This window comes from Hemiscyllium ocellatum, chromosome 3, assembly GCF_020745735.1.
Source record: "Hemiscyllium ocellatum isolate sHemOce1 chromosome 3, sHemOce1.pat.X.cur, whole genome shotgun sequence".
Lineage (NCBI taxonomy): Eukaryota > Metazoa > Chordata > Chondrichthyes > Orectolobiformes > Hemiscylliidae > Hemiscyllium > Hemiscyllium ocellatum.
Window position 1 is genome coordinate 98,443,414 of NC_083403.1, and position 14,480 is coordinate 98,457,893.

Below are 14,480 nucleotides of genomic sequence, written 5' to 3' on the forward strand. Positions count from 1 at the left end.
GAGTGACTTGAAACATTGTGTTTCTCACTTGACAGCTGCTGCCACATCTGCTGAGATTTTATAACCCTTTCTGTTCTTATTTCAGATTTCCAGCATCCGCGCTATTTTGCTTTATTAAAGAAAAGCAAGCTTGCATTTATAGAATGCTTTTCACAGGCGATCCTAACACCAATTTATAGCCACCCATGTACTTGTGAAATATAATCACTGTGGTCAAGTTGAAAATGTGAGAGCAAACTTGCACATAATAAAAAGATAATTTATTTCAGTGGCAAAGAAAAAATATTGACCACATAACAAGATATAACCACCTTGCCTTCCTTCAAAATAGTGCCATGGGATTGTTCACATTCACCTGAGGGTCTCAGTTTAAAATCTCATTCAAACGATGGCATCCCCAACAATGCCACATTCTCTCAGTACTTCACAAGAGTATAAACCTGCTAAGTAACTGTGCGATCTTCTAAGTCTGGGATAAATGTTCTACTAATTGAAACGTAGCTGACACTGCAGAAGAAATGGAAATAGAATTTGTTCACTGACCCAGGAGGGGCATGTGCAGACATAAGACTGAGGAAAGAATGTGCCTTGAATGGAATAACATAAGTGATCTGTTACCAGAATACAAGACAGTTAACTGTATGGTAACAGTATCAAAATAGCAAATCTGGAAAAAATGATGTTGCATGACTTGGTCAATGGGAAAGAGGATTTCAGACTGGTCATTGGGAAAGAAAATTTCAAATGGGTTCAAAGCAAATTTAGGAATGGTATCAGAAAGATAGTTTTTACAATGGATAATCAACAAGTGGGATGGACTTTCAAACACAGTAACTGGGCAATCATCTAATAATTGAGTTAATTTCACAGTAAGTCACTTTGAAGGTCTATGTGGATGAATGACTAAGGATGAAATAGCATCCAATATTATCTTGTGAAAATGATGAGTTTAATATTAGCATTAGTTAATAAGCACATTGCACCTGATAAATAACTTACTCTATATTTCACACGATATCTGCCAACACAAACTGAAACAAAATATATTTCCTCTGTTTAAGACATTGTAATACAGGAAACAGAAAAATAAAACTGACATGAATCCAAACGCCTAAAGTCAACTTTGAAGAACTCGAATCCATAATATTAATCTTACAAACAAGTGCTCAAAATTCAGCATAAAGCAACTTTCTCTTTCAATTTTTTTGGAATAATTGCTATTTACATACTTGATTTTTTGGATCTTTGAGGTTAAACATCAAACTTCGGTATTTGCTTTTATATTTAGTATCAGTGTCTCCATAAAACGAAAATAGTTTTCTTTCAATCCTGGCTGCAACCTTTGTTGCTCGCTCCTCTGGAACTTTCAAATCCGATTCTGAGCGCCTGAACAAAAGCAAAATGTGTTTCATTGTTAATATAGCCATAATTGTAAAGGTAGCAATGGGCAATATTGTATTACTTATGAGACCTAACATGGAGAATCATAGAATCAAACAACACTGTCGGCTGCTCAACCCATTGTGTCAAAGAGCTATCTAATTTAATTCCATTCCCCGATCTTCCAGCATTGCCCACCATTCCCCCTTTAATCTCTTCAATTTATTTTAAAAGTTGTTGAATTGACAGTCACCATGTTTTCAGCAGTGCAATCCACATGCAACAACCCTCGACATATTGTTTTCTTCCTGTGATCTTGAGTTCTTTCAAATGGAAACATTTCTCTTGATTTACTCTATCAAGACCTTTCATTGAACACCTCCAACAATTTTTTCTTTAATCCCGCTCATCCCGCTCTCAATATAACTCTTGCAAGCCTGGTACCATTCCAATTAAATTTATGATCACTGTATAATAATTGAATATTAATAATGCTTGGTTGATAGGCAGGAACTGGAGATTAATTTAATCTTCAAGAGAAAGAAGCAATCAAACTGTCAGTGTCAGGTGAGGTGGTGCTTGTTAGATAGATATTCTACAAATTGCAGTACAACGAAATCTGTATCGTTTGGGTTTCAGCTCTATCCCTCATTACCCGATTTTGTGAAAAATGACGCATGTACCCTTCCTTAATATTTTGACATCATTCCTGAAGTTTGGCACCCAAGATTGGACACAATACTTGAGCTGAGGTCTAACCAGAATTTTTAAATAATAAGCACAAATTCCATTGCTTCTGTACACTGTACTACTACACCTAAAACCAGGAAACACACATAATTGCACCAGATTTATCAAAAAATGTTAATCACATATTAAGAGCAAGCTCCACATTTCAATGCTGATAGATTACAATCAAGAGTTGCGTCAGGAATGCAGAATACACTTCAAATCAGACAAATCTTTGTAGTGCAGGATAATGGGCAGTGCAAACCATGCCCCTTTTTTCACAGTGGTCAGGTGCCATATTGTGAGATTAAAACCACTTGGATCACAGACAGCCACTTTGACAGCTCCTGGAAAAGGGTTATGTAGCATGATAAGTGTAATGGTAGGGTGTCAGGTAAATAGGACATCAAGACACAAGGTGAGGAGGGATCCAGGTAAGTAATTGTGTCTTTAGCATAGGCTAGGGGAAGGCCATTCCCGGGAGAGAAGCAGATGTCAGGTCCTAGGGAGAGGGAGAGGGAGAGGGAGAGATGCCCGTTTCAGTAGGACTGGGGTTGTTGGGACTCTTGGGAGAGGTGGTGTCAGTTCCAGGGACCCAGGAGGGGAAGGGGACTTTAAGTTGGAAGGGGAAGGGTTTAAAATTCCAAGTAGTCTAACAGCCAACGGGAAACAAAGCAGCAGGTTAACCTCTATGGAGGTGGATTTAACTGTGGTAAAGTATGGGGAAAAAAATGAACAGAAAGGAAAACTCAGGGGAGGGTATTAAAGCCTCCAGAACACAAAATAGATCAGAATGTTTGGAAAGGGTTAGGAATCAAACGTCAAGTACACCAGATAAAGGAATGACAATGAGAATAAGAAAGGTAAATTCAGGATTGAAGGCGTCATATTTCATATAGTGTGTGCATACAGATAAGGTAAATGAGCTTATGGCGCAGACTGAAATTGACAGTATGATGTGGTGGGCATCACAGAGTGGCTGCAAGGGATCAGGATTGGGAGCTAAATATCCAAGGATATACACCCTATCAAAAAGATAAGGTGGGCAGAGGCGGTATGGCTGCCCTATCAGTAAGAAAAAAATACATTAATAACAAGACATGACCTAGGATCAGATGATGCTGAATCTGTGCAGATAGAGTTGAGGAACTGCAAAGGTAACAAAATCATAATGGAAGTAATGTGCAAACCTCCAAACAGTACTCAGGATGTGGGGTGCAAGATACACATCTTTTCAATCTACTAGTGTAAGAAAAGCAAGGTTACAGTGATCATGAGGGATTTCAATATGCAAGTGGACTGGGAAAATCAGGTGGGCAGTAGATTGCAAGAAAGGAATTTATGGAATGTTTACCAAATGGCTTTTTGTAGCAGCTCATGATGGAGCCAATGAGGGAACAGGCAATTCTAGTTTTAGTAATGTACAATGAGGCAGACTTGATAAGGGGGCTTAAGATGAAGAAACCCTGAGGAGGCAGTGACCATAATATTTTAGAATTAACCCTGAATTGACTGGGAAGGCCAGCCTAGCTGGAAAGACAGTAGAACAGCAATGGCAGGAGTTTCTGGGAGCAATTCAGGAGATGCAGCAAAAAGTTCATCCCTAGGAAAAAGAAGCATATTAAAGGGAGGATGTGGCAACCATGGCTGACAAGGGAAATCAAGGACACCATAAACGCAAAAGAGAAAGCATATAATGTGGCGCAGGGCAGTGGGAAGCCAGAGGATTGGGAAGCCTACAGAGACCAACACAGGACAATTAAAAAATAAACAGAGAGAAGATTAAATATGAGAGTAAACTAGCCAGTAATATAAAAGAAGATTGCAAGAGTTTCTTTAGATATACCAAGGGCAAAAGAGAGACAAAAGTGGACACTATGCCACTGGGGAAGTGGTAATAGGGAACAAAGAAATGGCACAGGCACTTAACAAGTACTTTGAGTCAGTATTCACGGTGGAAGACATGAGTAATATGCCAAAAGTTAGAGTTGGGGGTCACAGAGGTAAGTATGGTGGCTGTTACGAAGGAGACGTTGCTAGAAAATCTTTAAGATCTGAAAGCGGATAAATCACCTGGACCTGATGGACTATACCCCAGAGTTCTGGAGGAAATAACTGAAGAAATAATGGAGGAATCACTGGAGTCATAGAGTCATACAGATGTACAGCATGGAAACAGACCCTTCGGTCCAACCCGTCCATGCTAACCAGATATCCCAAGCCAATTACGTCCCACCTGCCAGCACCTGGCCCATATCCTTCCAAACCCTTCCTATTCATATACCTATCCAAATGCCTCTTAAATGTTGCAACTGTACCAGCCTCCACCACATCCTCTGGCAGTTCATTCTATACACATACCACCCTCTGTGTGAAAAAGTTGCCCCGTAGGTCTCTTTTATATCTTTCCCCTCTCACCCTAAACCAATGCCCTCTAGTTCTGGACTCCTCAACCCCAGGGAAAAGACTTTGCCTATTTATCCTATCCATGCCCCTCATAATTTTGTAAACCTCTATAAGATTACCCCTCAGCCTCCGACGCTCCAGGGAAAACAGCCCCAGCCTGTTCAGCCTCTCCCTATAGCTCAAATCCTCCAACCCTGGCAACATCCTTGTAAAACTTTTCTGAACCCTTTCAAGTTTCACAACATCTTTCCGATAGAAAGGAGACCAGAATTGCACGCAATATTCCAATAGTGGCCTAACCAATGTCCTATGCAGCTGCAACATGACCTCCCAACACCTGTTACTCAATACTCTGACCAATAAAGGAAAGCACACATACCAAACGCCTTCTTCACTATCCTATCTACCTGCGACTCCATTTTCAAGGAGCAATGAACCTGTACTCCAAGGTCTCTTTGTTCAGCAACACTCCCTAGGACCTTACAATGAAGTGTATAGGTCCTGCTAAGATTTGCTTTCCCAAAATGCAGCACCTCGCATTTATCTGAATTAAACTCCATCTGCCACTTCTCAGCCCATTGGCCCCTCTGGTCCAGATCTGGTTGTAATCAGAGGTAACCCTCTTCGCTGTCTACTACACCTCCAATTTTGGTGTCATCTGTAAACTTACTAACTGTACCTCTTATGCTCTCATCCAAATCATTTATGTAAATGACAAAAAGTAGAGGACTCAGCACCGATCCTTGTGGTACTCCACTGGTCACAGGCCTCAAGTTTGAAAAACAACCCTCCACCACTACCCACTGTTCTGTATCCAAATGGCTAGTTCTCCCTGTATTCCATGAGATCTAACCTTGCTAATCAGTCTCCCATGGGGAAACTTGTCGAATGCCTTACTGAAGTCCATATAGATCACATCTACTGCTCTGCCCTCATCAATCCTCTTTGTTACTTCTTCAAAAAACTCAATCAAGTTTGTGAGACATGATTTCCCAAGCCCAAAGCTATGTTGACTATCCCGAATCACTCCCAGGTCAGGGAGAGTTGCAGAGGACTGGAAAATCACAAATGTAACCCCATCTTTAAAAAGGGAATAAGGTAATAGATGGCAAATTATTGGCTGATTAGCCTGACTTCAGTCATTGGTAAGATTTAGGAGTCCAATGTGAAGTTTCATCAAGGGGAGGCGGTGCATGACAAACCTGTTAGAATTCTAGGACATATGGGCAGGTTTGACTAAGAAGAACCAATGCACATTAGCTACTTAGACTTCCAGAAGCCCTTTGGCAAGGTGCTGCACAGGAGACAGTTGACTAAGTTAAGAGCCCACGGTGTTAGAGGCAAGGTACTGACCTGAATAAAACATTGGCTGTCTGGCAGAAAGCAGAGAGTGGGGATAAAAGGGTCCTTCTCAGGATGGCAGCAGGTGACTAGCGATGTTCCACAGGGCTCTGTGTTGGGACCACAACCTTTCTCTTTACACAATAATGAATTAAATGAAGGAACTGAGGGCATTTTGGCTACGTTTGCAGATGATAAAAAATTAGGTGGAGGAAAGGGTAGCATTGAGGTGGCAGGGAGGCTGCAGAAGGATTTGAACAGGTTAGGAGAGTAGGCAAACAAGTGGTAGATAGAATACAATGTGGCAATATGTGAGGTCATGCACTTTAGTAGGAAGAATAGAGGGATAGATGATTTTCTAAATGGGGAGAAATGTGAAGTTCAAAAGGACTTGGAAGTCCTAGTCCAGGATTCTCTTAAGGTAAACTTACAGGTTGAGTTGGTAGTTAGGAAAGCAAATATGATGTTGACATCTATTTCAAAAGGACTAGAATATAAATGCAGGAACGTACTTGAGGCTTGATAAGGCTCTGGTCAGACCACATTTTAGAGTATTTTAAGCAATTTTGGGCCCCATACCTCAGGATGTAACAGCCCTGTTGCAGGTCCAGATGAGGTTCATGAAAATGATCCGAGGAATGAAAGACTTGACATATGAGGAACATTTGAGGTCTGTGGGTTTATGCACAATGGAGTTTAGAAAGATGATGAAGCATCTAATTGAAACTTACAGAATGCTGAACAGCCGGGTAGTGTGCAAGTTGGGAAGATGCTTCCATTAGGAGAGACTAGGACCCAAAGGCAAACCTGAGAGCAAAGGGAAGGCCCTTTAGAATGAAGATGAGAATAAACTTAATCAGCCAGAGGGTGGTGAATCTGTAGAATTAATTGACATAGAAATCTGTGGAGGCCACGTCCTCAGGTATATTTAAGACAGAGATGGACAGGTTCTTGAATATCAAGGGGATCAAGGGTTACAAGGAGAAAGCAACAGGATGGGATTGAGAAATTTATCAGCCATGAATGCATGGCAGAGCAGACCCAATGGGTCGAATGGTGTAATTTCTGCTCCTGTGTCTTATGGTCTCATAGGTTGCTGAATCCAGTGACAAAGGGTGAGGATTTTGGGTCTGGACCATTGTGGGAATGTTGGAATAAGTAGTGGCTGGTTGGGTAACAGGTTCTTGTGAGCAGAGATGGGTGTTGGGCACTGAGGAGTTTCAGTTTCAGCAGCAGGGATGTGGATGTCAAATCCATGGGGAGATAGAAATGTCAAATTAAGGTCTGGAGGGTGTAAATGGTCTGGTGGAGAGGTGATGGGGACATACTAAGTTTAATAGCGGAGCCAGTTTAATAGCTACCCATGACTTCAAGTAATCATCGAACCTATCTTGAGTAATGATTTGCTTAAGAGCAGTACAGCCCTCCAAATTCAGCAATTTGAATGGACATTTTCAGATTGGACCAGCATCAGGGAATTACCCAGTGGAATTTTGAATATATCCAGACAATTCCTCAAATGTTGAGAATTCTGCAGCGTCCTGAAGTATCAGCACATCAGTAAATCCGAGCAATCCTTTTAAAATACCTTTAGAACTCATAGTCTCGTCCTGTATCGCTTACTTCATACTGTGTCTCCTCATTCTTCTAACCAAATCACTTCACACTTCTCTGGGTTAACTTTCATTTGTTATGTATCATTTGTCTGACTGTATCCTCTCAAGATGTGTGACTATCCTCATAATTTAGTTATTTCTTTGTTTTGTGTCATCTGCAAGCTTTTACATTATGCCCTCATACCTAAATCTAGGTTATTTATATTAAAAAGAGCAGTGATCCCGATGGGAGCACCATTTCAATCTTCCCCGTTTGAAAAACACTTGTTCTTTGCCTTCGACTACTTAGCCAATTTTGTATCAGTGCAACCTTTAATCCCTTGAGGTACAATTTTGCTAGGGCATCAATTATACGCCACTTTACTTAACCTATGAGTTTGTTGCATTCAACCCTCATCACCTTGAATGTCATTGGAATACTTGATTTTAAGGAGGTTAGTCCCTCAGCCATACATGTATTAAGTATGCTGAAAGGTCAGTTGCACATCTCTCAAGCTATGAAGAAGAGTCTTGAGAATTTAACAACACACAATTTATTTTTCTGTGACAGTTGATATACTGGCTAGAGCTTTCCTCCTCCTATGCTTGCCAACACTTATGTTTCTTCCCACACAAAGGCAGAAAATCAATTGCTCCTGTTGATGTATACGCATGGATTAAAAATATTTTTACAATAATAGTGCTGTTTTCCTTCAGTAACTGGCATTGCCCATTAAAGGTTACGCCAGAGGTCTTTACAATTTATGGTGACTAGCAACAAAACACATCATAGCAAATACTTAAACTTTAAAAATAAATCATTTAAGGTAAAGAAATTATGAAAATCAAACACTTACTGAACTTTTCAACAATGACACAGTTTTGACAGATAATTTTGCTATAATTTAACTGGATACGATTACAAATGGGCAAGAAATATTACTGCACTAAGGCTGCCTTCTCACCTTGTGTTTTTGCCTTCAGTTTCTGAAGAAAATATAGATAATCTGATCTTATTCTAACAGCTTTGAAAAAATGTCAACCAAATTTATTTTAATTGTACCTTTTTGCCAAAATATCCATCAGAGAATGCCGGACATTCTGTCTTATTTGCTCTACAGTAGGCTGAGGTGTAGTAGGGCTAGTTGGACCTGGTGCACTATTTGATCCTCCTTTCTCTGTTTTCTTCTTCACAGGTTGTTTGTCCTTTAAATCTGAAATAAATGTCAAAGAAAACACAATTAACATTGGTCTGAATTCTCCAAAACACAGGAGTACCTTTTTTAGATAAAAGTTGTATACAGATTTATACAACTGCTTTCCCAGGCCGCCCCTAAGAATGACAAACATTCTGAGGAAGGGTGAGACTCGAGTAAAATCCAAAAAAGGCAGTTAAGGCCAATGGAATATTCATGACACAGACACTACCACAGAAAAAACTATACCAGCACTTAACTGAAGTCAACAATACTGGCATTTTTATTAAAACAATAGCAATTGAACATCAAGATGTGGCAACAAACATCATTAATCATCCATTACTTTGTACGTCCTTATTTCATAAAACTCTTTTCTATGAGGAAACAAACTCAGTTGTTATAAGTATTCAGACACTGACCATCAGTTTTCTTTGAATTATTTTTATCCATTTAAATTATTTTCATGATAAGTATTATTCTGTAAGTACTCAAGAGATTCCAGTCTGTTTTGCCTAGAGTACTTCCCGAACATTTGAGTATATTTACAATGGCTATCTTGTCTGTCAGTACAAATCATTGCTGTGAAGAATTAGAGTTCTTTTTAGATTTTACTTCGCTCTTTTCCGTCCATCTCTTTATCTGTTCACCTTGCAAAGCTGAACAGACAACATTTGATTTCTGCTTTTAAGTCATTGAAGATTCAGAAGAAAAAACATACAGCACAAAATGCTGGGTTACCTCGGATTTGAATTCCACCATAGCAGTTTGCAGAAATGAAATTCAATTAATAAAATCCGGAATATAAAGCTGGCCTTAGTAATAGTGGTCATGGCAATTATCATCAATTATTGTAAAAATGCAACTTGCTCACTAATGATCTTTTCGGAAAGGAGATTTACTGTTCTCACCTTGTCTGGCTTAAAAACGTCTCCAAGCATACAGCAATGCACTTGACTCTTAACTGCCCTCTGAAATGGCTTAGCAAGCTTCAAAGTTCAAGAGCAGTTAGAAATGGGCAACAAATGATGCAGCACATGTCTTTTGATCTGTACGAGGAGGGTCTGCTGGGAAACTAAAACACCCACACATCCACTCCTCGACAGTGTGTGGACATTCCTCGTCAGCCCACCTTCAAGCAGTCAGCCAGCAGATTTGGCTCAACTAGTACTAGAGCAGGATAATTAAGTCTATGCCTCTTCTCCAATCACTCACTTTGGGCTCTTGCTTTATTGGATAATTTGCCAGCTACAGTCAGTCAGTTCACCATCTCAGAATCCTAGTCCAGGTACAGATGGTCATAAGGACTTTTGGACTGAGAAGGCATGCCTCAACTCTCCAGATCAATAACAAAGGATCGTCCAGAGCCCAAATAAGATGGTTGGAGGGAATTTTAAGGCAGTCTCAAAATTCCATGGGTACAGCACAGAAACCATTTGGACCAGCATGAATATACTAGCTCACTTAAGAATAGTTCATCTAATGTCACACTCTCATCTTCCTCCACCCCAGATCTGCACACTATTCCTTTTCAGATAATAATCCAATTGTAGCTTGAACGCCTGAGTTATACCTGCTGACAATACACTCAAGCAGTGCATTCTAGGTCCTCACCATTTAGGACACAAAAAGTTATCTCCTTGTCATAACTTCTTTTGCCAATTTGTTTGTGCCTCTTGTTCTTCATCCTCCCAGACAGGAGCAATTTCAGTCCAGAAACTTCATGAATTTTGAATACCTCTGTCAAATCTCCCCAGAATCTCCTCTTCTCTACAGAATCCCCAAACCTCTCTCATCTAATTATGTAAATGAAGTAACTCATTTCCCCAAGCCATTTTGATGATTTTTGTTTTTCTGCAACTTTTCAAACACTTTCACGTTCTTCAGAATGCAATTCCCTGAACTGATGTAACAAGCTCAAACCAGAACTTTACAAAGGTTCTTAAAGGTAACTTCCATGCTTTTGTACTCTATTCTCCTACTAAAAAAAACAGAGAAAGCCATTTATTGTATGACTGCTCTTTGCACCTCTTTGTATTTATACACTTCACTTCATAATACCAAAAGTGAGTCAATTCACACTTCTCTGCATGAAATTACACCTGCTACTTGTCCACTAATCCCATCAACTAGTCAAATGTTCTTTTGAAGTTTTTCTATATCCTATTCTCAGTTTATAATTTGGTTCTATTTTATAGTTTCGAGAAATTTCAAAAATTCAACCCTCAACAGAAAGGTCTGGTAACCAAGGTCTGGGGAACTCCACTATTAGCTTTCCACCATTCATAGAATTAACCACCACGACTATTTGCTGTCATGCAATGAATTTCATGCCCATGACACTCCTGTCTCTTATTCTTTGAGCAGGTCTGCTGTGCAGTATTTTATGAAACACTCTATTAAAACCATCTGCCTCAAAACCGAAACAGATAGAGGTTTTCCATTAAAAATTCAATATGTTTGTTATAAAACCTTGAATTCAAGATTAACATCTGTCCAGGAGTAGACTTCAACTTGCCATTGAGAGCTCAATAAAAACACTTGCCGCAAGTCTTGTTGTCAAAACCCCATTTTTCAATGAATGCTGCATCCCTTTGGTCTGGCTGCCACAGCACAGGTACTTCTTGCAGTTTTCCTCCCAGCATGACAAGGTTCAGACCTCCAGTCATGGGAAAGATGTGTAGTGTAGGATAGTGCGCAAAGGGAACTGTGATGTCAGGTTGTTTAGTGGATTGTGATGAACAAACCAGACAACCAGCCAAGTAGAAAATTATTGGTGTTCCTCCAAATCTGCAGTTATCCTTCTCATTCCATCTTGAGCGGAGGACAAAATTTTTAACAATTGACATGACAAAACACACCATTGTGCTCTACACCTGTACAATCATCAATGTGGGTGGACCTCATAAATCTCACTGCATTCTTATCTAATGGTAACTAGAGAATCACCACAATGGCCTGTCTTCCCCTTACACACCATTACCTCTCCTGAGGTTCTATTTTTGACAGCTTATTTCCAATCCAAATACTATTCCTCCAACATGATTTTACATGTTAGTTTTCACATGTACATAGAGGAATCCAAACTCTCTCAATCATTACTGCTCTATCTGTCCTCAAACTCTTGTCAGTGCCCAGTACCAGATGAGTATAAATTTCATCTAATTGAAAGGCGAAAGCAATTGTCTCCTATTTAATTGCAAACTCCTCTCAATAACCAAATTCATTTTTTTCTTTCAGGTGAGACTGAACAATATCTTTAGCAAGCACATCAAATTTGACCCAGAGATGTGCATCTGAACACCTCTCCCCAACATCAAGATTATCTATTTCCACTGCTATTGCATCACTTGACTCCAACTCAACCTCAGTTTCTGTTGCTCAAATTTTCATGCATGACTGTTTTATCTCCAAACATGTTTGTTCCAAAATCTTCTGACACCTACCCCTTCCCTTCCATACTCAGTCTTCAATATAATTGAGCTAATATAAAACTGCTGATCATATCCAAATTTGCACCACGTCACTCACTGGTTCCCAGTTAAGCTACAGTTTTCAAATTCTTCCTTGGTCTTGCCCATCCACATCGTATTTCCTGCAGTCTTCAAACCACCTGATCTACCTGCATTCTAATTCTACCCTCCTGAACTTTCTAGATTTCAATTATTCAAACATTGGTGGGAACACCAACACCTTCTTGCATTCTCTGCCTTCTTACATTCTTTATTACTTTATTCATTTCAGCCACTCCTTAAAACCTACCTTACTGACCAAGTGTATGGCCATCTATCCTAATATCTCCATTTGTGGTTCAATCACTTTTTGTTTAGTAGTCTTTCTAAAGCAATTACATCTCATTTGTTTCATAAAGAGTGCTGTATTACACTAATTGCAAAAGTAGAATGGGTGCAACACAAAGGGAACCCATCGTGTAGGTACTGCTCTCTGAAGGAGCAATTCACCTCGTGGCACTATTGGCATCATATCCCCATTGTCATGCACATTGTTTCTTTTTAGATAACAATTCACTTCTCTTCTGAAAGTGTCAACTAATTCAGCCCCCACCAGATATTCAAGCAGTGCATTCCAGATCTTAACCATTCTCAAGTCAGCCCTGCAACTTTTTGGATTCTTGATCCTTCCATTTTTCCCCATCTGTCTATCCAGAAATCTAATTTTGAATCATGTCTCCACTCCACCTTTTATTCAAAAACAACAGTTCCAATTTATTTGGAGAGTCAAAAGAGTCATACAACATGAAAACCAACTCTTCCATCCAACCAGTCCATGCTGATCACAATCCCAAACTAAACTAGTTTGCCTGCCAGCCAGCGCTTGGTCCATATCCCTCCAACCATTTCTTATTCATATACTTATTCAAATATGCTTTAAACATTGGAACTGTACCTGCACCAACCACTTCCCCTGGAAGTTCGTTCCACATAAACCACTCTGTAAAAAATAATGCCCCTCATCTCTCTTCAAAACGTTTTTCCTCTCCCTTAAAAATATTCCCCAATCTTGAAATCCCCCACCCTAGGGAAAAGATAAAGCCATTCACTTTATCTATACCCCAATAATTTTATAAACTTCTAGGAGGACAACTCTCAAACTCCTACATTCCAGTGAAAAAAGTCAAAACCTACCCAGCCTCTCCTTATAATTTAAACCCTCCATTCTTGGTAACATGCTGGTAAATCTTTTCTGAACCCTCTCCAGCTTAATTATATTCTTCCTACAACAGGCCTACCAGAATTGCACACAGTACTCCAGAAGAGCCTCACCAACGTCCTATACAACCCCAACATTATGTCCCAACTTCTATTCTCAAAAGCAAGGAGGGCAAGTATGCTAACAGCTTTCTTATCCACCCTGTCTATACATGATGCAAACTTCGAAAATTATGTATCTGAACCTGGAGACGGCTCTGTACTACAACACTACCTAAGGCCCTACTCTAATTGTACAAGTCCTGTCCCTGTTTGTTTTATCAAAGTGCAATACCTTGCATTTATCCAAATTAAACTCCACCTGCCACTCCTCAGCCCACTGACCGAATTGATCAATTCTCTGTAATCTTAGATAACCTTCTGCACTAATCACTATATCATCAATTTTGATGTCATCCGCAAACCAATTGATCATGTCTTCTATATTCTCATCTAAATCATTTATATAAATGGCAAAAGTAGACCTATCACTGATCATGTAGAATACCGCTGGTAACGGGCCTCTAGTCCAAAAAACAACCTTCTACCATTCTGTCTCCTGCCATTAAGCCAATCTTGTATCCAATTTACAAGTTCACTCTGAATCCCACATGGAACCTAATGAAAGACTTGACTAAAGTCCACATAAAGAAAGTCTAACACGCCGCCCTCAATCTTCTTCTTAAAAAACTCAAACTAGTTTGAGAGACATGATTTTGCTCACACAAAACTATGCTGACTATCCCTTATTGTTTCTTGCTTCTCCAAATGTGTAAAAATCTTATCTTTCAGAATCACATCCAACAACTTATCCACCACTGAAGTCAGACTCACGGGTCTATAGTTCCCAGGTTTTTCCCTACATCCCTTCTTAAAGAAGTTCTACATACCTAGAAACATTTAATTTATTTCCTGCGCCATAATGCTGCCATATCCTGTCCAATGTGTACCTTGACTCAAATCAGCCATTTTATTCATGACAGAAGAAACCAAAAGGCGTAAAAGCAGATGGCAATCTTCATTTCCACTTTTAGGGATCTATATTACATAAATTGAAGCTTCAGGTCATCTTGGAGTACTTCAGTCAACTGATTACTATCTTCTATGAAGGATAAACAGCTCCT

At 39.6% G+C, this 14,480-nt stretch overlaps 1 protein-coding gene across 6 annotated transcripts in view; it reads right to left on the reverse strand.

Annotated features, from left to right (window-relative positions):
- Positions 1 to 14,480, reverse strand: part of phf3 (PHD finger protein 3) — a 165,918-nt gene that overhangs the window by 43,554 nt on the left and 107,884 nt on the right. For all 6 annotated transcript variants that reach the window (XM_060851968.1, XM_060851959.1, XM_060851986.1 and 3 more), the window contains 2 exons: positions 8,515 to 8,665; positions 1,230 to 1,386 (listed from right to left, as the gene is read on the reverse strand). In XM_060851968.1, coding sequence (XP_060707951.1) covers positions 1,230 to 1,386; positions 8,515 to 8,665 — 308 coding nt within the window. The remainder of the gene's footprint in view (positions 1 to 1,229; positions 1,387 to 8,514; positions 8,666 to 14,480) is intronic.